General features: G+C 38.7%; 1 protein-coding gene across 19 annotated transcripts in view; it reads left to right on the forward strand.

Moving 5' to 3' along the window:
* Positions 1-25,114, forward strand: part of NFIB (nuclear factor I B) — a 256,034-nt gene that overhangs the window by 93,360 nt on the left and 137,560 nt on the right. For 17 of the 19 annotated variants that reach the window (XM_085527978.1, XM_015849009.3, XM_085527970.1 and 14 more), the window contains exon 2: positions 2,434-2,965. In XM_085527978.1, the coding sequence (XP_085384104.1) occupies positions 2,434-2,965 (532 nt within the window). Of the gene's footprint in view, positions 1-1,870; positions 2,030-2,433; positions 2,966-25,114 lie in introns of those variants that run through there. The other 2 variants (XM_085527969.1, XM_085527980.1) reach the window with 1 other exon arrangement.

The raw sequence follows: 25,114 nt of genomic DNA on the forward strand, positions 1-25,114 counted from the left end.
CTGGGGCAAAAAACCAATTTCTCTCACAGCTCCTCAGCTCCCTGCCTTCCTCCTTGCCCCACCTTTAACCCCAGATGGCAACATTTTCAAGATCTGTAGCAAATCTGCTTTATTTAGTCTAAAACTAATTGCAAAGATTCAACACTGCGCAGCCTTCCTGCTTATGCTAAGTTAGAATTTTAATGGTGTTTTATTTAAATGTTTTAAGATGGCTTTTGTAGATGAAAAAATAAACTTTCTCTGGTAGTTAGAAGAGAGGGGAAAAAAGCATGGCACTGGAAAGCGCATGAAGCCTTATCATGGGCTGTGGTTACTCAGAGCAGTATTGCCTTCCCACACAAAGAACAGATTGTGGTTTAACTCTTTCCACGGCCTAGTTTTATGTGCCAGCATAGTATCAGAATTGTTCAGATCTCCGCTGGAAACTGCTAGCCGGTTTAATTATTGCCTTTGTGGCTCTTTATCAAGCATGGTACTGTAGTGCAGTCATTTATGCCTCGAACTATCTCCCAGTATTGCATCTCAGCTTTATTTTTTTTATGCTTTATTTTTTTTTCTTTCTTTCTTTCTTTCTTTTCTTTCCCTACCTCTGTGAAGGTAATATGGGCATAGGTAAACTGCTCGCAACTTTTGTGCTGTTTTTGGTTTGCTGTGGGGGCAGTGAGGGGAGAGAGGTAAGCAGCTCCAGTAGGTTTTTATACCATTCAGGGAATTTTGAACTTTGTGTGTGAAATTTGAAGATTTAAATGCTGAATTCTTGGCCCGGAGCTCCCACAATGGCAGTCTGAACTCTGTATAATTGAGACCATTAGTTATACTTTCATCATTTTTACCTAATGGAGTTAATCAGCCTTCTGATTAAGCATAATTCATTCCCCGTCTAGCAGTGTAGCTAAAATATTAGTTAGTTAATTGTATTCTTGAATATAATTGTATAAGAAAAGATTCGTGTTTAGTTTGATTGCATCGTGCCACTCAGTGTGATGAACGATCTGCGCGGTATTTAAAACTAAATATGCCTCCACGCAGAAAGGGAGATATCTCCCCTAAGGTCTCCCTTGCAAACCAGAATGCAGCAGTGTTTGATAAGTAGATTGCGCTGTTTCGAACGTGGGGTTTGTTCACAGAAGGGCCATTAGCTTTTGGGAAAGGCCTATTTAGATATGAACATGGATGTGTAGGACGGTTCTTTAAGCAGACAAAACGAGTTAATTTAATTGCTATAGGATGTGCTTGTAGATGACAACAAAGCATTACCTCCTTAACACAATACATATTGCTGTCAGGCAGAAGATAAGAACTTTCAGGTGAAGCCAGATGACAGGAAGGGATATTTCGGAACTGTAAATAAATTGCATGGATTTCACAAAAGCAGCATTTGACCAGCGGTGCACTCATAATGTCACTCTGCCACAGCATGCAGAAACACAAAGAATGCAAAGTTTGTGCCAAGTTGCCATTTTTCATTGTACACCTCAGATTGATTTTTAAGGGGTTTAGAATAATTGCCACACTCATGTGATCGGTTAACAAATTAACTGACTCTGTGGGGCTTCAAAACCCATAGTGAAGCTGCCAGGAGAAAATTAATGTAATTTTTGTTCTCGACTTCATAAACTTTTATTTTACAGAGTTTGGGGGTGGTGGGAGGGAAGCCCGAAGAGTTGAAAGTACAGAAGCTTCTGTGCAGGGTTTGTGTACAACATGCTGTGCCTTTTCCCCACTTTCCCTTACTGTATACTGGTTTCTCTAGTTACCACCACTGGAATGGTGCCGTTTCAGTGCTGGAATGTTGGACGTTTGATAAGAAAATGGATCAAGTTTAATGGCGCATGCTCTTTGTGCCACCAGCAGGCTCTTGCTGAGAGCATGCTCCAAAAGCGGGAACTGTGTGGCATTACACTGAGCATGTATATGCTTTGTGTTCCTGTGCCACAGAGAAGAGAAATGAACTGTGGCATTCACTTCAGCGTTCTGAACGTTTCTGCTCAGATTTTTTAGAACCGTGTAGTGTCCTCTTTGTGCAATGGTACTTTTCTTGATGCCAGTCGTTCGCTCAGATATTTAAATGTTTGGAACAAAACATCTTGATAGCATCTCTTTTCAGTGATGTAGTCCTTTTACAGTGATGTAGGATGAAGTGAGGGGAGGCATAGAGAATAAAATCTTCAGATGCTTCTCTCAGAGAGTGAAATACAGGGAAAATGTGATTTTCCATGTAATTTTGTCTGTTGTCTGACAGTGACGGTAATCACATCAAAGGTGTTACGCAGAATTTTGTGTAAATTTTTAAGTAAATATTGAATGTTTATTCTCTTTGTCTTCGATTTCACTTTAAGATTTTCGGAAATCTTTCTTGATGCTGCTTTGATTATGACAGCTTACTGACTTTTCTTCTTCTCTCCTTTCTTTTCCCTCCAATTCCCTCTGCAGGATGAATTTCACCCGTTCATTGAGGCACTTCTTCCGCATGTCCGTGCAATTGCCTACACTTGGTTCAACCTCCAGGCTCGAAAACGCAAGTACTTCAAAAAACATGAGAAACGAATGTCAAAGGACGAGGAAAGAGCAGTCAAGGATGAGCTACTAAGCGAAAAGCCCGAAATTAAACAGAAGTGGGCATCCAGGCTCCTCGCCAAGCTGCGCAAAGATATTCGCCAAGAGTTCCGGGAGGATTTTGTGCTCACGGTGACTGGGAAGAAGCACCCGTGCTGTGTATTGTCCAATCCTGACCAGAAGGGTAAGATTAGGAGGATCGACTGCCTGAGGCAGGCTGACAAAGTCTGGCGTCTGGATCTAGTCATGGTGATCCTGTTCAAAGGCATCCCCTTGGAAAGTACGGATGGAGAGCGGCTCATGAAATCCCCACATTGCACAAATCCAGCACTTTGCGTCCAGCCACACCACATAACAGTATCAGTCAAGGAGCTTGATTTGTTTTTGGCATACTACGTGCAGGAGCAAGGTAGGAAGCAGATTGTCATGTTTCTATGTTAGTATGTCAAACTCTGATTCTGAGCAGCCCTGTTTCCCCTATGGGCTGTCTTCCAGTGAAACATTATTCTGTGGTCTCTATACATAACGTGGGTACATATCCATATGTAAATCAGCATGTATACGTATATACACACAGACACACTCACTCCTACAGACCTGTACAAATTATGCGTACGTTTAGCATATGTTTCTTACTCTCTTTCAAGAGATAGCAATATGTCTCAAGGTGGTTCTTCAGTTTCTCCATTTCTTTTTTTTCTGTTCAAAATCTGACTCTCTCTCTGTATATAAATATATATATATATTCCCAGTTACGACTTCAGGAAATGTTATTCTTATTTTTAAAGTTCTTTCTTTTTTCTTTTCTTCTCTGTAGTACTCTCAGTACAGATGCAGGTATGTGCAATTGCACAATCATGATAAATAGTACAAATACTTACTCTTGTTTTTTCAGTTTCAAATAACCAAGAATTCATCCTTAAATAGATTAAGCTATTGAAACTTTGAGAGCAACCATAGATGTTCTCGTCATTACAGAATAAAACATGAAAAATTTTTAGCCCAGAAATACTGGTTAGCATATACTAAATAGGCACAATTACAGCATACATATTTAACGTTTTATTCATATTTGACATCGCTAGTTCATGCTTCCTATCTGAGTTTTTAAACAAAGATTCAGGTTGTAATATTAAAAGAGAAATTTCCCTTACAATTTTATTTCGGTAATTACAGTAGTATACTTAATTTTATATTGAAGATTGAAGGAAAAGCTTATTTATCTGTTACTTATGTATTTATTTAATTTACGAAATTAAAGTAAAATCTATTATTCCTTTTATCATATATGAATGAGAAATTTGCTGGTCATGTTACTTATTCAGATAAAAAATATTTGTTTGCAGGTCCCCCTGAATTGAAAATGGCAGTAAGTCCATAAAGGATTTTCTCTGATACTGAGCCTTCTGAAAAGCACTTTCTCTTTGTGGGATAATTTTAGTTCTTTTTGGTGATTGTGTCATCCTCTAGCCATCCTTGTATTGCTGAGTGATAAGTAGCAATAATGCATTTGTTTCTTAGCCGCAGACCTAAACCAGGGGAAGTTTGACCAGCTGCAGATGGCGGGCCATTTCGTGGCTTGGCCTGGTAGTAGGCAGAAATGGCTCGCAGAAGGGCAGATGGCAGTCTGTTATCCGATGCCCCATACGCAACTGCGGATCTAACTGAAAAAGAAACTGAATAGATTTTATTAGTAACAAAGGAGTAGAATTGCATGTCTTCATTGAGCAGGTACTTGTGGTTTGAAAGAGTAGATACAGTATGACCTTTTTATTTTTGACAAATTCTTCTCTTAGAAGTTTAGTACCCAAATATTGCACTGTGTTCACACAAATATATAAATAGAGTTATTATTTTTTTAATTATTTGTCATGGAAATCTGTGTTTCTTCTCTCGCTGTTTGTATTTTATATTTTTTTTCTCCACAGCAGTCGACAATTTACTAAAATATTTTGCAGCGACTTGCAGCAGCAGCGCGGTCTGCTAAACGTGAACCTTTTCTATAAAGGCACTAAACATAACAGCTTAATTACAAAAACTTTTTATCTTCAAACTTCCTTTATGTAGAAAAATTTGAACAATACTTTGAATGCATACATCACAAGACATAACTTACTGATTAATTCTAATGTATTTACCTGCCTGTAAAAGTTGAAAGTACAAAGGGAGGAAAATAGCTTAAGTAGCTCTTGAACCAATGGGGCTGAGGGTCATGGTACTTTTACACTCTTGGTTTTAAGTTGTTGGAAGCCATAACTTGAAATGGGAGAAAGAGTTGTAGAACACAGCTGATTTTATTGATTTGAACAAATTGAGAATATTAGTTTATTCAAAATATTTGTCTAATCAGAAATGAGTAAGAAAGTGTTCTGTAATATTGTAACTTTGAAGGTTACAAGAAGCCACTCTGGGAATATACTAGAAGATGAAACTGGCTAATTTCTTTGTACCAAGCTACCCTTAGCAGGCGCCTTTGTTTATTGCAAACTGCATGTATTTTGTATCTCTTGTGCTGCTTTACAGTTAAACTTCTGCTAACATATGTTCACTCTCTTCTTGAAGAAGTCGTATTAAGTTATCTTTGTGTATTTTTTCCTCATTTTGCCACACTTTGAATCTCTGTCCTCAGTGAATGCAGGTTAATTGGGCACTTTGCTGTGTACTTGATTAAGAGCATCAGACTTGAAAAAATATAAGCATGAAGTAAACCAAAATGCTGCATTTTACACAGGGTGTTTTGCTCTGTATATCTCTTTTAGAATACTAAAATCCACCTAATGGTATCATATAAAAAATAAGCAGAGAAATCGAAACAAATGACTGAATGAAATACGAAGAAGGAATTAGCACACAAAATGAAGAAAGGAGCCAAATAGTGTGTTTTTTGTTTCTTTATAAAAGAAGATTAGAGGAAAAAGGAGGAGGAAGGATAGTTCGAGTGCCAGTGATGGTTGCCAGTGGCACCAGGATTGGCATCAGACCTTCTTTGTTTAGCCTAGGATGCCTGTGATTTGTTGGTTGGCATCCGCATTGCAGTGCAGAGTAATGTTACAATATATTGACAATTTCCAGATCTAGAAGTGTCAGTAATCCTTTCAGTTCTTAATAAAAAGAGCTTCTACTTCCATGTCTGCCTTGAAGGAAGAAATAAGGACTAACCTATCAAGTTTTGTCATTGACCAACTTTATCTGGTTCTCCTTTTTGCCCACCTCTGTCAGAATTCAGCATCATTTTTTTTCCCCTATTCTCTTTCTATGACCCTCTGGTGCTTTAGGATGTTTAAAAAAAAAAAAAAAAAAAAAGGCTTGACTTAGGTTACAAAGCTGCTCCTTTGACTGAAATGGAGGAAGAAAATGGGAAAAACACAGTAATCAGTATTTAGCATCAAAATAATTTTTAATCATAATACACTTTTATAGGGCTCTGCTTCTGTATCAGGTCCATATCTACCCTCCCCCCCCAGGCGAGTTTTAAAAAAGCCTAAACCTTGAAAATGTAATGGATATTGTTTGTATTGATAAAAATTATTATTATTATTATTGTTGTTGTTAATTTTTGTTACATTATCTTTTACGCTTTCATTCTTTCTCTTTCTGTCTGGCATCAGAGTGCCTATCATTTGGTATGAAACATGTCTGAGTCCGTAAAATCATTTGATGATATTTGACTCAATCAGTGCAGCGCTTATGCTGTGTTCCCGTTGCTACAAGAACCGCCATTTTGTTTGTCAAGTGCCAGGAGAGGAGAAAAAAAAAAAAGCAGAAAAAAAAAAAAGCAGACAATGTGCTTGATGCCAATAATGGTTGCCAGTGGCACCGAGGTTGGCATCAGACCCTCTTTGTCTAGTTGCTGAATGCCTTTGATTCGTTGGTTGGCATCCGCATTGCAGTGGGCACATTGGAAAGTTTTTGACAATCAGTGAATGAAAGCTGCAGTACTTGTTTGCTGCAACAGAACCCAGATAATATAAATCCCTTCTTCTGAGAGATGTTTTGCTTAGACTTACAATGTCTGATTAAAAATAATAATAATAATAATTAAAAAAAGCTTGTGCTGCTCTTTTTAAAAAACATAAAATATCTACAGCAATGGATCTCGTCTGCAGAATTCCTGATCCTCGTGTCGTCTCTGCTGTTTTTCTTCCTGCCAGCATAAATAAAATGGAAAGCATTTTAGCAGATAGTCAATGAAGCATAATAGGCATGAGAAATACTTTGGGAGTATAAAGGACTCAAGCAACGGTAAATGTAGATGGTAAACATTTTAAAGTGTTTTAATGCATGCGCCCTTCGGAGTATATCTCTCAGAACAGTCATGTTGCTGTTTACACTCTCCTTTGTCCTTGTGCAAGACTGATATAATTGGAGGAGCCTGCATCCCCAGCTGTTAATAAAATCTGAAGTTGAGGGGAGGATCTTTTAAACTATCCAAGAATGAGAGCAGAAAATAGATGCAGATGTCCTACGTCTGGTACTGCTCAGGCACTCCTGATTTAAGTTCTTTACACATCAAGATGTTGTTGCCGTTCCAGCTGCAGGATTTCTGCTACCAGCAATTTGGTGAAAAGACTAAATCATTTCTGCTGGAAGTTTCCTAGATAGCATTAATATTGCTTTCCGGTTAACTGCTATTATCTCATTAATTAATAAGAAGGATTAGCAAGCCTTTCCCAAAGGGCTCTGCAGAAGGAAACCTGGCCTATGCGAGCCCCAGGATCGCCAGGCTGTGTCCTGCCTCTCCAGGGGTCGCAGGAGAGAGGAAGGGGAGAAAGAAACGTTAAGAGGGGGAGAAGGAGGGAGGACCAGCTCCCTGCAGGTCTGCAGGGGGAAGCTTTGCCTTGAGGACTCATCTGCCCAGCACCTGGGGAGACCCAAGGAGACCCAAGGAGCAGGCTGGCAGGCCGCATAGCAGACGGCTGCCGCAGGCTGCCTGGGGCCCATCCGGAGCGCAGGCGTTCCTGTGCCGCACCTGTGTGCATCCAGAGCTGTTTCCAGCCCAGCCAAGCGCTGAGGGGTCAGCGATCCCTTGCTGAGTTGGGATGCTGACTTTTCTCTTTGGCAGCACCAATAGCGGGGATGTGCTGTCTCGTTTTGGGCAGCACGTCCTCCTTTCAGAAGGGACTCTGTGTAGCTCTGTATGAAGGGCAATGCCTCCAAACTGCAGGAGTTTGCCAACGGCCTCCGAGCAGGTCAGTGGTGTGGTCCCGTTATCAGGTTTCTTGCATTTTGTGACTTCCTTTTCATGGGAAGCTCATTTTTTATTTTTTTTTTTATTTAATGTCTGTGCAGTCATTCTCATATTATGCTTCCAGTTTACCTTTCGTAAACATAAAATTGAGAATGTAGCAATATAGTAACAATAGTTCTTCTATTTTAAAATGGCATTTTCTTTATTGTTGTCTGTTTGCCTTGAGCATGAGAAATTCCACTTGAAATCACACCCTGAACTTTGCTTAAGCAATATCCTCTTTATATAATGTGTGTAACATTCATATGTCCAAATGCTGCAACACCCTGAAAGAACTTGGACGTGGGTTTGTGTTTCTTGTGTGCACTGATGCTTCCACATGCAATTAATAAAAATGAAAAATGGGCCTAGAATAATCAATCAATGGGCCTAGAGTAATCAATCAATCCACTGAACTGTTGATTGTTCCTACATCCTTTAATTATTTGCCTCCTTCTTATTATGTTATATGGGAAGAATGGTTGAACATTTTATCTGTTTTGCAGAAGGATATGTCAGAGCACAGAGCGATTCGTTGGAGTTTACACAGCAAATTGTTAATTCCATTGAGAACAACAGGAAATAGAGATTATTACTGCCTTTACCCTATAGGTGTCTAAATGCTCTTGCAGCCTATTACTTAGACTGAAATGGCATGCTTATCTCTTGCATTAAATCTCAATTTTGAACCAGCGCAGAAGTAGAGGTAGGAGTTTGCATTTTATTTGTTCTCATGTAAGAGGAGCTTGTTGCAGTTTGAGAATCTAGTAGGAAATAATAAACATTTTAAAAACATTGGATTACCTTGAGCAATTACAGTTTATTCAGGCATGCAAAAAATGTAATTTTAGAACACTCCTCATGTCAACTGAAAAGGAAGCTCTAGTGATTTATTTTCCAGTTTTCTGATGTGAAATGTGGGATAACTACTTAGTTGACTATCTCAAATGTGCTGAAAACTACAGATAAGGAAGACATTTGTCATTAAAAAATGGAAGTTAATTTCTTGTATATGTGGGCAAAATAATTTTTTTCAATTGATGACTGTTGATATTTTGTGCATGAAGTCATGTGAAATTAAAACACTTGAAAAAGTCACCTACCATTCACACAGTAAAACTGAAGAATCCCAAATGTCTATTTTTCTCTTTTCAAATTGAAGTTCGATAAATAATGCGTCAGATTCACGAGAAAAAAAAAGGGAATTTTTAATACCGAAGTCAAAAATAATATTTATATGTTTTAGGAAGGAGCCTTTTGTTTTTTCCTTGTTCAGTTTTTTTCCTGCTTGGTACACCAGGGAGGTCATTTTCACAGGGTTAAATGACATTAATTGTGTTGAAGACAAAGGAAGCTTACGGTTAAATAAATTTTGTGCAACTAGTTGAAAAATTAGAAGTCAGCATTAATTTATGAATCACATTTAGATCAACAGCAAGAAGCTATAAAGTAAAGAAAAGAATAGAAATGAAAACAGAAAATTCTTGCTTCACGGTAGTTTCAGACAGAAGAACAATACTGGGAACAAATAAAATACTTCTAAACTATAAAAAAGGTCACTAATTTGTGAAGGAAATACTTCACTTAACATCAGAGATCTACACTTTAATTTTCCTAATTTTCATGCAGATTGAATTTGTTGTAACTGTGAAAATTTTATAAAATAATTAAACAGGAGTACCACTTCATGTTGGATCCTGAAGTTTATTGCGCCAGTCTGCTGTCAGGCCATCATTCTTTTCCAGCTTTCCTGTCTCCCTGGCTTTTTCTTCTCTCCCTTTTCCCTACTTTTAGTAAGGGAGCAGTGTAGAAAGCTGGAGGACTGGTGGCTGGCCGAAGCTTTGGTCTTTGGAGCTACACACTTCAGTGCCAAGCAGAATAATCCAGTAACTTTCCTAAGGAGTTATATTCCAGTCCCAACAGGATGGTGGATACTGCTTTGCTGCAATCGCTTGAATGGGATTATCTCAGGATCAAGTTAAAGGGCTAACTTAACTGAACAGAGTCATTACTTCCATTTTGGGATGGAAAAGAAACCCCTTGTCTGGAGACACGTTTCAGATGCTAAGTGAATGTGAAAAGGAAGATACCATTCTTTCTTGAGAGGCTACATGATTTTCCTCCGTTTTTCTAGTGTTTTTTTTTTTTTTTTTTTTTTTTTTTTTAAATCACTATAAGTTTCTAGAAGCAGCTGATAAAAACCCAGCTCAGGGCAGTGAGGGTTGGATTAAAAGCAGTTTGAAAGGCTGAGAAGCTAGTAAAGGGAAAGTATCGTAGATTATTAGCTTTGCCCAAGAGAAAAGAGTTGATTTGGGTGTATATATTGTACTGAGTATCGGGAACATTCCTCTTGCACAGCTGTTTGTTTTTTTTTTGTTTTTTTTTTTGTTTTTTTCCCACCACATTTCAATTTATAAAAAGATTAGTTTCCACCTTTCTTTCCTTTTTATGTGCTTTTTTGTTTTTTCTTCTTCTTCTTTTTTTTTTTTTTTCCCACCCAAATATAGTTCTTTAGCCGTTTCTTCAGTGCCTCATTATCGGCATGTGACTTTTGTTCTAGCTTTTTTCACAGTCAGTGGGAGATAGGCACTTCAGACATGGCTTTTGTGGGGGAATCTGTCTATGAAAGGGGTGGAAGTCTAGAGTATGTTTATCAAAAATAGCATTTTAGACCATTTTAGCCAGCCTGTTTATTGCAGCTTTTGCCTGCATGCCCCAAGACTCTTATGTCACATCCTTCTTTTTCCTTGTACTCTATCTCATATAAAAAAAGTGACTTAAAATTGTATGGATGTTGGGGTCATTTTAATGTTGTGTCTCCTCCTTACTACTTATCGTACTTGGGGTCTTTAAAAGTGTTTATTTCTTAAACCTTAAGAAATAGAATTTAAATAAACAGAAATGACTGTGATACAGTTCTGGGCAAAGAATAGTGCAAAAGCAACCATCAAGCACTTCCCTTAGAGAAACCTTGGGTGTTTTAACTGTAACCGTGTACTACAGACCAAGGGGAAATTTACATTTTCCAGTGCCCTTCAGCGTTACGAAAGAGCCTTCATTAAAGGCATCTCTGTGGCTTGAAGAGGACTGCTAATTATTTCCTCCCTGAAAAATATGTACTGAAGTGAAACAAAGTGGTTCCCCTTTTCTGCTCTGGAGACTCAACAGCAAAGTCAGCTAGTGAACAGCTAGTAAACTCTGTTGGAGAAACTCATTGTGTCTGTTGAGAAATGTAAAAAATATATACTAAAAAAAGAATATTTGTCTTATATTGGTCAACACAAATAAGGCGTGCGGTAAATATATTCCATGTTATTTGAAGATATTGGGCAATTGAGAATTTCACGTATTTAGTTTTTGAAAATACTGTTTAAATAATTGCCCTCCCAATCTTCAAGTTACATTAAACTGAAATGCAATGCAGAATTTCGTAAAGGATGAAAGTTAATTATGACAGATACATGTTAAATCTAGCACTGCAGTTTACTTTTTAGTCAGCCATACTGACATATTCAGAAAACATTTCCCAATAAGATGACACAGAATCCACACATTTTTCTTTAAAATGGAAACAAAGGGCTGTGTAGATATTAGAATCCATTACTTATAGACTCAACATCTTTAAAAATAACAACTTTAAAAAGACATACTTATGTATTTTGTCTGTGAATACATTGGCCTAAGATGCCATAATATTTTCAACCTTCTAAATGAAATGAGTAATAAAGAAATGCTGGATTTCCTCAGACAGTTTTTTTTGGAGGGCCTTATATCTTGTAGTTAGCAAGTGTATTAACTATAGTACCAGTTTTCCACTGTGTGATTTCCGCTGTGGAAATTGATGCCAGATATATTGAAAATTGAATATTTAATCGATTGTCCCTGATTTAAAAGTGTGAGAACACCTCCTAGTCAAGAAAACTTTTGTTTTCTTTTTCTGACATCTGCAGCTTCTGGACGGATTACCTTAAATTTGTTATGCTATGTTAAAAGATGTGTTTTATGAGCCCAGTCTCAGCTCCTGGCCTAGTGTCAGGGTCCCTGCTATGTTATGTAACACGACTTGTTAGGTTTAATTGACCAAAGCTGATTTGTTAAAACAATTCATTTGTGCTGTAACTCATGCCCAGGCCAAGTTGCTACCTGAATCTCTTGACCTTGACTTGTCTGGGTCATGAAATGGCTGTGAACTGCTTGACCTCCCCATTGTTTGGTAGCGTCACTGCATCCTCTGATCCTCTGTAATAATCGTTGACAAGAAAGCCTCAGCCCCCACTTTCCACCCCAGTGGGTTTCGCAGCATCCCTCCAGAGCTGCTGTGTCTTCTGTTGGAAGTGGCCAGGCTCTCAGCATCACCATCTCTTTTCTGTTGACAGTGATGGGGACAGAGTGGCTGCCCTCCTCTGTGAAAGAGGTGGAGGGAGGATTTCTACAGGCTGGAGGGAAAACTTTTCCTCCTTTGGGCGGTGGTGCCCTTCTTTTCTTTGAGGGTGCCCAGGTTTTCTACATTACTCAAGGGCAAACACCCATAATTCTTTGTCAGCTCTGTTTCATTTTGGGCATCGTTATGTGGTTTTTATGGGAAAGAAGGCTTCCTTTAGAAAGTATTTTACAATCAAAATATAATGCATATGCACACTACTTCAGTTTTTACAAAGTAAAGAAGGAGATAAAAATTCTTTCTTGAAGTGTGGGCACACCACCTTATAAGCTATATGATTTTTTGGTACCAGAACCACCTTCTATTGAAAAGTGCAGTACTTTATACAAGATGTTTGATGTAGTGTCTAAAGTTGTTAAAATGAAAAGGAACAATTTTGGCTTTTTTGTCCTTTTTTTTTTTTTTTTCCTTTTTTTCTTTTTCTTTTTTTTTTTTTTTTTTTTAATGAAACTCCTTGTTTCTAGGGAAAACTGTTTCTACTTATACTTGACTCCTGGTGAAAAGGGAATTCATTTGCCCTGCATCCTGACAGGCTGCCTACAGTGAATGTCCCGGATTCTTGTGCCAGCTCCTTGATTTGAGCTTTGTGCTCTCTGTAATTACCTACAATTTGACTGTTAGGACAGTTTAGTTTTTTGAGATGGGTATTACATCTAATCATCTTCTGCATGCATTGTGCTGCAGTTTTGGGAAGAAGTGCCTTTTGAAATAAGTGACGGGATCTGTTTGAAAAACCGATGGCATGATACAGGCTCTCTGATTTAGGAAATCTCATACACCAGCATGGTACCATTACAGAGCAGAGGTAAATTTGTACGAAACGATCAGATAATTGGTATGTTCTTAATTAAAGGTCTTAGCCTGAAAACCCTTCTCATGTGAATAGACTTAGTTGATAAAATTTTCTTTGTTTAAAACATACTTTATTCTCTGAACTATACCCTGAACTGGCAGCATGTGATTGGGTGAATTTCTGCAGTCCAAGTGACTTCTCTATAAACTCATTCTTTTTTTCTTTTCTATTTTTTTTTCTTTTTTTTCTTTTTCTTTTTTTTTCTTTTTTCTTTTTTTTTTTTTTTTTTTTTTTTTTTGGAGGAGATGAGAGGAACTTTAACAACAGCAACAACAACAAAACCCACCAGATAACATCTGTGCAGACGGTGTTCCCATACAGTTCCAAATGACCAAACCTTTTCTTTCAGAGTAAAACTTCAGCTGTGGTCTGTTTTTTGACTGCTGTTACATAGTTCCTCTGAAGGAGGATGGGGGGACTGCTAATGTAGGGAATCTAAATAGCGTCCCTGTGATGATGGTGTGAAGGTCTTGCTGAGATGTAAGGACATCAAAATCCATGCTTTAGTCTACAGTCCTGTGTGATTGCAGGCAGACTTCCTTGTGCCACAACAGAGAGCACCACTTGCTGTAGTGCTGCCTCAGGAGCTGGGTGTTGCAAAACACCTTGATGTGTGGTGGCTGAAAAGTCATAACCCTTCCTGCACTTCAATGCAAGCAAAATCCACCTGCTGGTGCCCGGCCCCCAAGTGGGCTCTGAATGGTAAAGAAAGATCTTGCCCTGTTCTCTCATGCCCGGACAGAAGAAACTTGCCCGAGCAGGGAGGGCCAGCACAAAGCATTCCTCTACTGCAAGCCCTGCGGTGGTACTGCGCCTTGAGACAGGGTGGCAGAGGAAAACCACCCAGCATGATCATTTGCTGCAGGAGACCAGGTCTGTGCTGGTAGCACCTCATGGAATCACCAGTGTTTCAGTCTCCAGGAGGCTTGGGCACAAGTAGATGGTGAGACAGGGGGCCAGAATTTTAGTGTTGTCTGACGTTTGGTGCCCTGGAAGGAAAACATGCTTTAGATAGACAGGAGAAAGAAACAGTCACTGGGGCAGCTATATATGTGTTCATCTAGCTGTTCAAGGAAATAGGATGAATTTACAGTGTTTATAGGGGTGGCTTTTGAGTTCAGTCTTGCTCCTCACACCATCACCTCTCCAGTACCCAACGCTTTTGGCCTAGTGGGTGAGTACCTCAGACCAGAGCACACTGACATGGGAGAAGGATGAATGGTGAAGAGTTTGGTCTGAGGTGTGGGATGAAAGTCAAGCTAGTATAACAACAGACTGCTTGTGTCTGAAATATGGTGATAATTCTGTCACAATTTACTGGTGACGTGGGCAGGTCTGTTTTGAAAGGCAACAGAGGAAGAACCCATTACTCGGATTTATTTAATGGTGTTATATTGCTTTGTGTTTATTACAGTCTTGTCTTGAAAGGCCAGCTTGTGCCTGAAGCCCCAATTGGTTGTACTAGAACTTTCCTAAAATACTTGATTGGTAATTTGTCTTTTTTGGACTCAGCATGCCATCTACTTTTCCTTATTAAGTCACTGTTTTCCTCATTCCTTGCCTTTTGGCTGGTAATGGGCTAGTAGTAAAATCAATGCTCATGAAGCTACTGTTCTCTGTGTCTGAAAGTGGGAAGTGACATTAATTTGTAAAAGAGAAAAGAAATCCATCCATAAAATTTTTCCAGGTGATTGACTCTGTCAGTGCATTTTGGAGTTAAGAGAGGGTTAACATCAAGTTATTCTATTGTTTATCTTTCAGTTAAAGAATAACTAGCCTGTACAGAATAAAGAATTGGAAAATTGATAGGGCTGTCTAGATTCAGACACATAATTTAAAGTAAACTGTATCAACTTTTGGTTTTACCATATGTGCATTCATAGTTGCCAGTTCAGTCAACTATAAATGCTATGTTGCAGGACTTCTTTGATTTTATTAAACTCTTTTTTTTTTTTTTTTTTTTAAACTTTCTGTAATTACTGTAACTGTGTAATTATTGCTGGATTATTTTTTTTTTTCCTGGTCAAGGAAACACATCATATTGTTACACAGAGCATAAAAATTGCTTGTGCAGTCTGACTATAGCAAAAAGTACTGGTTAATTTTAAAACACATGTCTAATCTTGCACTGTCATACTCAGATACAGTGTGTTTATATAGCCTTCCCTGGCCTCTTGCATATTCTTTTCACTATACTGTTGAATATAGCTTGAATATTCTGGGACAAGAATTACAGTTGTCACATAATCATTTCTGTTCTATTTTGAGCCTCCAAATAAAGGAAAAGCTGCTTATAATAAAATGAGGATCACTGGTCTTTCAGTAATTAAATAGACTTGTTATACTGCATTAATCCTTTTTGGAACATTTGGAATGACTTCTTAGCACTCACAAACACAGCATTAGGGCCAGCAATTAATCTGTTGTTTGTCCTCTAACACTGGTATGATGTGGAGCACATGTGTTGAAAGCCGTATTTAAATTTAGGACCAGGGTCATTAGAGTCAAATAATGATATTGATCATTCAAAACTGTGGTCCAAGATATAAATCTGAATTGCAATAAATGTTGCAAGGACTTACACACCACTATTTGCATCCTACCATGGCATAATCATGTTCAGTGGTGTCCAGATTTGGGTGGTGCATATCAGAAATAAAGTGTGAAGTAGAGGTTTTTAGATTTCAGATTTGCCTTCTTCATAGGTAGGTGAAGAAGTAAAGGCTTAACATTTAATTAGGAAAGACTGTTTGGGAAAAAAGACACCAAATTCCTTAACTCTTTAATAACGATGGAATTAAAGATTGGCACAGGAGAGTGAGAATGTGTTATTCTTATCATGGACAGGTTTAGGAAGCACCTGCCAAAATGAGATACTTAAATATGATCAAGTTGTCCAGCAGAGAGGCAGTTTAATTGCCCTCTTAATGTCCTCAGAGTCCTGTTTCGTTAATGTAGTATTCAAATTTCCTCTTTTCCAATCTTCATAAATAATCAACAAATAAAATCACCCAAACGTTCTCTCAGGATTTCACAGTTTGGTAGTTGATTTCCTGGACACAACCTGCTTGGTTTCCTTTCATCGGAACATAAGAATTCTCTTGGTGCTGTGCTAGAGTCCCGCGCTGCTCTTCTGCACTGTTTAGCAGTAATTAACTTGAAGCATAGAGCAGAGTACTAGCTTCTTAGCCTATGTTAAATGACCAGAAGAGCCTTATGTTTCTGTAGTATATAGTCTTGGAACACACTATCCTATTGCAGCAAGGTAAAAGTATTTTTAAAAATAGTCCAACCAGTTTGACATTGTCAGAATTGAAGACGCATCAATGGTAACTTGGTGAAGTCTTGCTGAAGCATTTTACTGTAGGGCAAACATTAACACAAAAATTGCAATTCAATCTAGTGAGGAATGTATAGAGTGAGCTATACGTAGACTAAAGCATAGTTAAATTCGTAGTTAAAAACGTAGAGACTATACGTAGTTAAATTCCCTATGAAGGTACGAGTTATTATGTCTTCCAAATGCTCATGACGTTCCTCTTGACTTTGATAGGTACTCAGTTGCTGAGGCCACCAGACCCAGTTAGGAAGAAACATTCCAGTCACCCAGCTGGAAAGAATATTGACAGGAAAGCACATGGAAGTACTGTGTCTAGTTTGGGGGCCCCCAGTACAAGAGAGACATGGACATAATGGAGAGAGTGCAGCAGAGGGCCACAGGAATGATTAAGGGACTGAAGCATCTCTCCTTAAGAGGAAAGGTTAAGAGAGCTGGGACTGCAGCCGGAAGAAGAGATGGCTCAAGGGGTTATTACCAGTATAGATAAATACCTGATGGGATGATGCAAAGAGGATGGAGGCAGGATTTTTTGGAACAAGGCAGTGGGCATATGTCAAAGCACAGGAGTTTCCCCCTGAATATTAAGAAATAATTTTCAGCTATCAGAATCACTGGGCAGCAGCTCAGATGTTTGTGAAGTCTCTGTCCTTGGAGGTAGGCAAAAGTCATCTGGACACAGCTCTGTGCAGCCAGCCCTAGGTGGTCCCAGTGACATCCAGTGGTCCCTTCCAACCTCATCCCATCTGTGAATTCTTTTGTTTCTTTCTACTGTGAAGTTCACCTTCATGCGCAGTGATACATAAAGACATCATGGCAAAGTTTCAGCAGGCCTACTTTGCTCCTGAAAGCAGCCTCAATGTGCTTTTATGTACTGTGGATTCCTCAAAGGGTGACATGGACTTGTGCAGGAAAAATATACCACAGCAAGCTCATTTGAACTTTTCTCATCTGTTTTATTTTCTAATAATAATAACATATGTATACAAGCCTGACTATGTTTGTTGACTTAGTGTTTCATAAGTAGTTTCAAGTTTGAGTGAAAGGTGTTTGGCAAGCTTCTTAGTTGCTAAGTATGTTATTGACAGGGATGCCTTAGCTGAGTTCTCAAGGTTGGTGCTGGTTTCTGCATCACTAGTATTACACAAAAGTGCCAGCATCTCTTTTGCAGCCTGTGTTGCAGAGTAACTGTGGACATCACAGGAGAAAAGTAGAAGTGCCAGGTATTTCCTAGGCAGCTACCACTATTTAGGTTTTTTTGGGGTCTATCACGGAGTCGCTGCTTGGTGGCCAAAGCTACCATGTGGGTACATCCTTGTCAGTGGGAACTAGAGCAATTAATCAGCTACTGCCAGAAACCTGGGGAGATGTAAGGCGAGGTAAGGGAAAATGGCACTTCTGGGATTAGGGAGAAGAAGTAGACAGGAGGTGAAGCAAAGAGTGGCCAAGTGTGGGCATTAGGAAGTGTGGAGGAGAATGAGTGCCCTGTTCCAGGGGTGTGATGTGCAGGCAACAGCCTGCTTTAGGGCATTTGGGCAGTGAGAAACAAAAGCAGGCCTCCTCCTGTGCACGCATACTACTCAGCATTGACATGTGCTGCTACAGTCTTGTCTTCGGGGAAGTCTGCGGTTGGTATGTGTGGCTACTGGTGCTTGCTGTAGCTGTGTCTGCCATCTCAATTGCCAGTGACACCGAAGGAAACCAATTTTGGAATCCCTGTGCTATATGTAATTCTGCTGACTTCTGAGCAACAACTTTTCCAGTCTCTGTGGCAACCCTAATGTACTGTATACTAACTGTTTACAGCTCCAGGTTTTGATGTTGGGAAATGAAAATATGCATATCAAACCTTGTGTTCTGATGGAGGGAGGGAAATATATATATATTTATTTTATTTTTCTCTCTCTCCAGTTTTCTAAATTAAATAGACATTCTTGTATTTTGTACATTCATATGGATCAGATCTGTTCCCTTTGAACACCATTTGATGCAGGAGAGCTTACTTTACTGCAGTATAGGGAACTAACATAGAATTCTTGTTGCAAAGAATGTGTGTAGTTTCATATTACTTCTGTAAAAAGATGTTTGGCCTGTTCAGGAGCTATTCAGTTGTACTGGGTTCCCAGGCAACAAAACTAGAACACGTATGACTGAAGTACTGCAGACTCTCTAGACTGTAGACCTAATCCTGCAAATCCCTATTTACATAAATCCCACTGATTTCAAAGGGTCTGCACATGAGAAAGCAGGTTTTACAGGATCAGGCCATTCTTTCTAGAGACCAACATCTGTTGCACCAACTGTGATAATCTCAGGACTGTTAAAGAAAACTCTGAGGAAACATTTTATGTGGCCTAAAAGAAAACAGCAAAAAGTAACACTGCTTTCTGTTGCTATAAACTGGATTACTAGCAGAAGCAACTCCCTGCATATTCTCTGTCTCTCTTCTTTTTTCCTCCTGCATACTTTGATTTATGTGAGAGAAAAATGCTTTATGCAGCTGTGTGCTGTCATTGCTGTTCTTCACCTGTCTTGTATAGTGAGAAATATCTAAAAGCTGAAAAAGGCCTCTGGCTTACAGGCTAGTGACTGACAATGCTTTGTTTTTGGAGCTCTGGGGAACAGAGAAAGCAATGGCTTCAATAAAATTTTGAGGTATTTTGGATTTTGCACCTTTAAGCTTGTGCTAAGGTTTAGCTCTGTCTGAATTAAGTAATACATACAAAGTGTTTGCTCAGTGTTCACTTTGGAATTGTGAATGGTCTACTGGTAAAACTTCAAGCAGATGCCCAAACAAAAGCAGTTAATGGTCATGTTGAGATCAGTAGAGGCCACTAACTTCACTTTCCTCTAGGAAGAGAACATCTCTGCAGTTTTGGTAGTGTTTGTGGAAGTGGAGTTGAATATCTTTTGTGACCTGTTCTTGGAGATCTGGCGTGGAAGGGACATTAGGCTACTAGCTTATCTAGGTTGATTCTGGATCCTGTCGGCCTTGTTTTATTACACATGAGAGTAGATGGAAGCACAGTGCTGCGCTCATTTGACATGAAGTCTGGAGATGTCACATGTGTGTTTACTACCTGCTTTGGGCCATACAGCTAAAGGTAGAAAAGAGATACTATTCACTGTGCCTTTAAACACAGATGTTACAATAAAACACCTGTAGCAAATCTAAGACAGAGAGCTGGTAGGTGAGTTGAACCAAGTCTGTGGGGAAGAGGATCCCTCTGAAGTCCAAGAGCAGCCTGAGTCTACATCAGTGATGCAGCACATGCACAGCAGGTCTGCATTGTCGCCCATGTTTTTGGATTCACTGCACTTAAAATTTACAGTCAAGTCTACACACAACAAGGACAGTGGTCTAAAAATTCTGTAAACTGTAAAATGGTCAATGAGATCTTGCTATTCATGTCAACAGAACAGCAAGAGAAAGGGGCAAGATGTCCAACATTAAGTAAGTCCTACATCACTGTCAGGATCTGCAGTTGGTGGAAAGAGGTATGCTATCCCCTAATCCATAATATGTTCTTGAAACTTTTTGTGATAGTTTTGAATATTTCAGATGATCACAGTCCCTGAAATCAGCCAAATAATGTTCAAAGCCAGATAGACAAGGCTTTGTGGGTCTGCATGTTGACTGAGATGCAAGAGCTAGAACATAAATGGAGCCTTTGTGCAGCTCACTATTCAAGGATAGTGCTTTTATTCACAACCAGTAACTTTACAGTATCTTTTATTCTCAGTGTTTTCTCTGGTTATTACAAGCCAAGTTTCCTTAAATGCACAGGATTCATAATTAAGCAGATTTCTCCTTAGGGGGACAAATGCTTTTCAATAGATTTCTGCTCTAAGCCACTTTTATATTTACATTATATTTATTCCAGCTCCTGTTTCTCCATTAAAGGTCCATATTTTGCCTGATGTTTTAAGGTGTGAGATCATTTTGTATTATATCCTTAATGATTTTTAATATGGTCTCAACTGTTCTACTTTGCTCACAACTAATTGCTTTTCTGAAGTGGAAAATCCTTTTTAGTGTTAGAGATGTAATATTGAGATCTACAGAAGTTGGGACCTATGCTAATTGAGTAACTTAAGTAAACTGAACAAAAATAGCTTAATAACCAAAGCAAAACTGAGAAGATTAACTAGAATTCACAGATGTAAAGATCCAGAAAACAGGTCTCTGAGATGAAGGTAAAAAAACCCAATAACCAAAACCGAAACAACAACAACAAAAAACAAAAAGCAAAAAAACACAGACCCCCAAACCACACATTAATTTTCATAAATATTAATACCAAAGTTTTGGAAAAAAAGGAGGTACAAAATCTCAGTAAATGGTGTTTTGTTTGATAGCTTGTTTTAGTTTTGCTGTCAGAATGCAAATGTCTGGTTCTGCAAAGCTTTTGATGTTGTGTTACCTTCCAGTTAACAGTTCCAGGTATCCAACTTTCTGAGTTTCTCATTTTTTTAATCAAAGAGGTAATTTAAAGAATCACAATATATTTCTGATCAATTTATCATAAAACACTGTACTTTTTTTTTTACAACTACGGTTTGTAAGAAGATAGGAAGTAGAGTGGAATGCCACATGGCAGTGAACTGAGTTATGTTCAGGCTGTACAACGTAGGGAAATTCTGGAAAAATATCTTTTTTCTTTATCTCTGTTGATATTTTTCAGAGATATGAGATACAACTGTGGTTGAAGACCTCACGACCTCAGGTTTTGTTCCTAGGTCAGAAAGCATGTGATCCAAAATTAGCAAAAGGAACAAAAAATAATGACGCTAATTTTCTTTGTGGTGATGCTGTCATCTTCACTTAGTGTAGCTAAATAATTTGGTTGGCGGATTTTTAATTTTTTTTTTTTAATCTTTCATTTTTTAGAACTACACACAGAACAAGTTTTCTTAAAATAGAAAATGTATAAAGCCAGCCTATTCCAACATAATTGCACACACTATTTCAATCCTTTTCTACTCGTAGATGAGTGGACGGTGAAGTGGGTTGAGAATTGGCTGACTGGCAGAGTGCAGAGGGTTGTCGATGGCAGTGCGGTGTCTGGCTGGAGGCCTGTATCTAGCGGCATGCCCTAGGGGTCTGTACTGGGTCTGGTCTTGTTCAACATCTTCATCAACGACCTTGATGAGGGGATAGTGACCACCCTCAGCAAGTTTGCTGATGACACGAAGTTGGGAGGATTGGCTGACATGCATGAAGGCTGTGCTGCCATTCAGTGAGACCTGGACAGGCTGGAGAGCTGGGCAGTAAGAAACCGGATGAGGTTTAACAAAAGCAAGTGTAGAGTCTTGCACATAGGAAGAAATAATTGCATGCACCAGTACAGGCTGGGGGAAGAGCTGCTGGAGAGGAGCTCTGCTGAGAGGGACCTGGGCGTCCAGGTGGACGACAGATTAACCATGAGCCAGCAGTGTGCCCTTGTAGCCAATAAGGCCAATGGCATACTGGGGTGTATTAAAAAGAGCGTGTCCAGCAGGTCGAAGGAGGTGATCCTCCCCCTCTGCTCTGCCCTGGTGAGGCCTCATCTGGAATACCGTGTCCAGTTCTGGGCTCCCCAGTACAAAAAAGACAGGGATCTCTTGGAAAGAGTCCAGCGGAGGGCCACTAAGATGGTGAAGGGCCTGGAGCATCTCCCCTGTGAGGAGAGACTTAGGGAACTCGGTCTGTTTAGCCTTGAGAAAAGAAGGCTCAGAGGGGACTTGATCCAAGTTTATAAATACCGGAGGTGTGGGAGCCATAGTGGTGAGTCTGGTCTCTTTTCAGTAGTGCATGGGGATAGGACTAGGGGTAATGGGATGAAACTACAGCATAGGAAGTTCCGCACGAATGTGCGGAAGAACTTCTTTACAGTGAGGGTGATGGAGCACTGGAACAGGCTGCCCAGGGAGGTGGTGGAGTCTCCTTCTCTGGAGATATTCAAGACCCACCTGGATGCCTACCTGTGTGACATGGTGTAGGGAGCCTGCTTTGGCAGGGGGGTTGGACTCGATGATCTCAAGAGGTCCCTTCCAACCCCTACAATTCTGTGATTCTGTGATTCTGTGATACTCCCTGACCCTTAAGGAATACTGTCAGTGCTTTAGGATCCAAATTTATCTTTTATTTATGCAAGGCTACATCCAAATACTGTGACAAACATTTCTACTGCTTCTAGATTTTATTGGATATTTTTTGTTTTGTTTTGTTTTTGATATCTTAGAGCAACCCTTCTAGAAACTGGAAATATAGTATTACATCAGATTGCAACAGTTTAGAAAGAAGGCAAAGCAGATTCTAAATAAGAAAACTAGATGGTTCTGAAGAATAGTGATTTTTTTTGATAATACTGTTGTTTAAATCATTCATAGCAAGTGATTCCATCTGACATCCTTCATGCCTTCCTAAACTGGAATTTCATATCAGAAAACATGTCTCGTAATTTTCCATCCATTAACAGGATGTCCTGTCATCCTGCTGTGTTGAGCAGTTCTTGATGAACATGGAGACCTTCAGAATGCAATTGTTGCATTCCCTCTTGAATTGATGAATTCTCTCTTGAAACAATGCTCTGTCTCCTGGCTAACTAAGTGAAATGGCAGATATCTGTATAACCGTGATGCTTTATCTTGCTGTTTCTAGAAATGCTTTTAAACAGATTTGAAACTCAACATCTGAGAGGACAAGGAATGTAGGTGTTCAAAATCAGTGTTCTTCTGTGCCTCAGTTCAGCAGCAAGCACTGTGAGATATTTATCCCAGTTGTGATGATGCTGTTTCAAACACTTTCTGTATTCCAGCCTGGATTCCACATTTCTCAGCCCTCTATGGTTGTAACGTGAAACAAATGATTAACATGACTGTGTCCATTAGTCTGTGATAGTTTATTCTGGACATACAGCAGATATGAATAAGAAAATACTTGTTTTCACAAGAATGAAAAGACAGATATATTCAGTTTCACATTTTCTTACAACTGTTGCTGTTCTTCTTTCTTTTTTTCTTTTTCTTTTTCTTTTTTTCCTTTTGTTACTGTTGAGACTAAAATCTGAATTCAGTGGAGAAAAACCATTCTGATTCTTGACCTTTTAAAACTTACTTGTCTAAATACCTATCAAAGTATGGAAAGTAGCTAAGGGCTTGTTTTAAAAGAACAGATTTATGTGAATCATAGTGAGCACTCAGGCTTTTTAATCATGATAGTTGGTTGCCAAAGCTCATTACTTCAGCCTAAACAGCAGGAGACTTTGTAGATAAGACAGTCATGATTTCAACTCTATTACGAGAGGAAATGAAATAATTTTTATTACATTTTACTTTAGGTGAGAAAAGAAGAGTGTACGTACATAGATTGTGCTGGAATGCCTGGTACTCTTGAGAGGTCAACAGACAGTGCTTGTTCTCATAATGCTGTCATTGTTACTGATGCAAATAGGATAATTTATAAAGTGCTCTGATCCTCACAAATTCTAGGACCCCAGCACATAAAATTAAATAAATATATACATATATATATAATAATATAATAATATATGTTATATTATTATATATATTTACATATATATTTATTTATTTAACATATAAATTACCATTTAAGTAATTTGCTGTAGGCTCATATAATCATACTAAACACTGTCTTTAACAGACTTTTAAATCCAATATCTAATGATGAAAGTAGGTGTTAGCATATAAGAAATGGTGAAAATTAGTAGTTAGTTGATAAAAAATGTTTGGGTAGAGTGAGCAGGTTTTTTGCAAGCAGCTAAACCTCTAATTAGAAGCATTAAAAAATCACACAATTAAAGATTATATTTCTGTCAGAACACAAGAGGCAGAAACCAAATAATTATGACACTTCCATAGTTTTAATCCGGGTCAAGGTGAAAATGTCTTACAGATACCATGAACAGAAGACATATTATTTTTTTACACAGAGTAAAAATTTGAACAAGCATGATAGGTACTGTCGTCTTGACCATTTGTTGAGAAATGTGAGGCATCTAAGCAAGTCTAGATTTTTATGAAGCTATGTTTTGCCTCTGTATGCATTAGTTCATGTAAATGAAATGAGCTTCTGGCCTACTGCAACTTAGTGTAATCCATAAGTGACCGTGATGTTCTTTTTGGAGTGATCTTTATAACTGGCGTGGTTGTCTTTCCATTTGGTGTTTTATACTTTTTGTCTTCTTTATCTGTATTGTCAAAGCACAATTACTGGTTATGTTTGGGCTCACCTATGGCAGCTTATCTCTGTGTAGTTTACAGAGAGAATTAAAAGCCAAAATATATGATTGCATCCATGTTTCTAGTTTAGAAGAAGGCTAGGAAAATGAAGTATGCCATTGATGCAGTACATCCAATATGAGTTACAGTGTAAAATCACTGCTATACATTCTTTTGGTTTTATAATAATTGTTACTTAAATTTGGTTTTGGGGGTTTTACCACTGTACGTTGTGTTTATATGACCGCATAAAGAGCACTTATGTTCTGTTTTGTGACTTTTTAATTGTTTTATTTATTTACCGCTGCTTCCTCAGCAAAATGGTAAATTGCAGATAATAACTCTCTAAAGCAACTGGCATTTATGCTGCATAGAACCGATGTAGATGGTGCAGCAGTGTAAGCAGAGTTATGTCAAGTACATCACTGTTCAGCTCTGAATTGGCATAACTGTCATAGCCACTGTTCTCTATCTGGT

This window comes from Coturnix japonica, chromosome Z, assembly GCF_054131305.1.
Source record: "Coturnix japonica strain WE chromosome Z, WE-NBRP24, whole genome shotgun sequence".
NCBI lineage: Eukaryota > Metazoa > Chordata > Aves > Galliformes > Phasianidae > Coturnix > Coturnix japonica.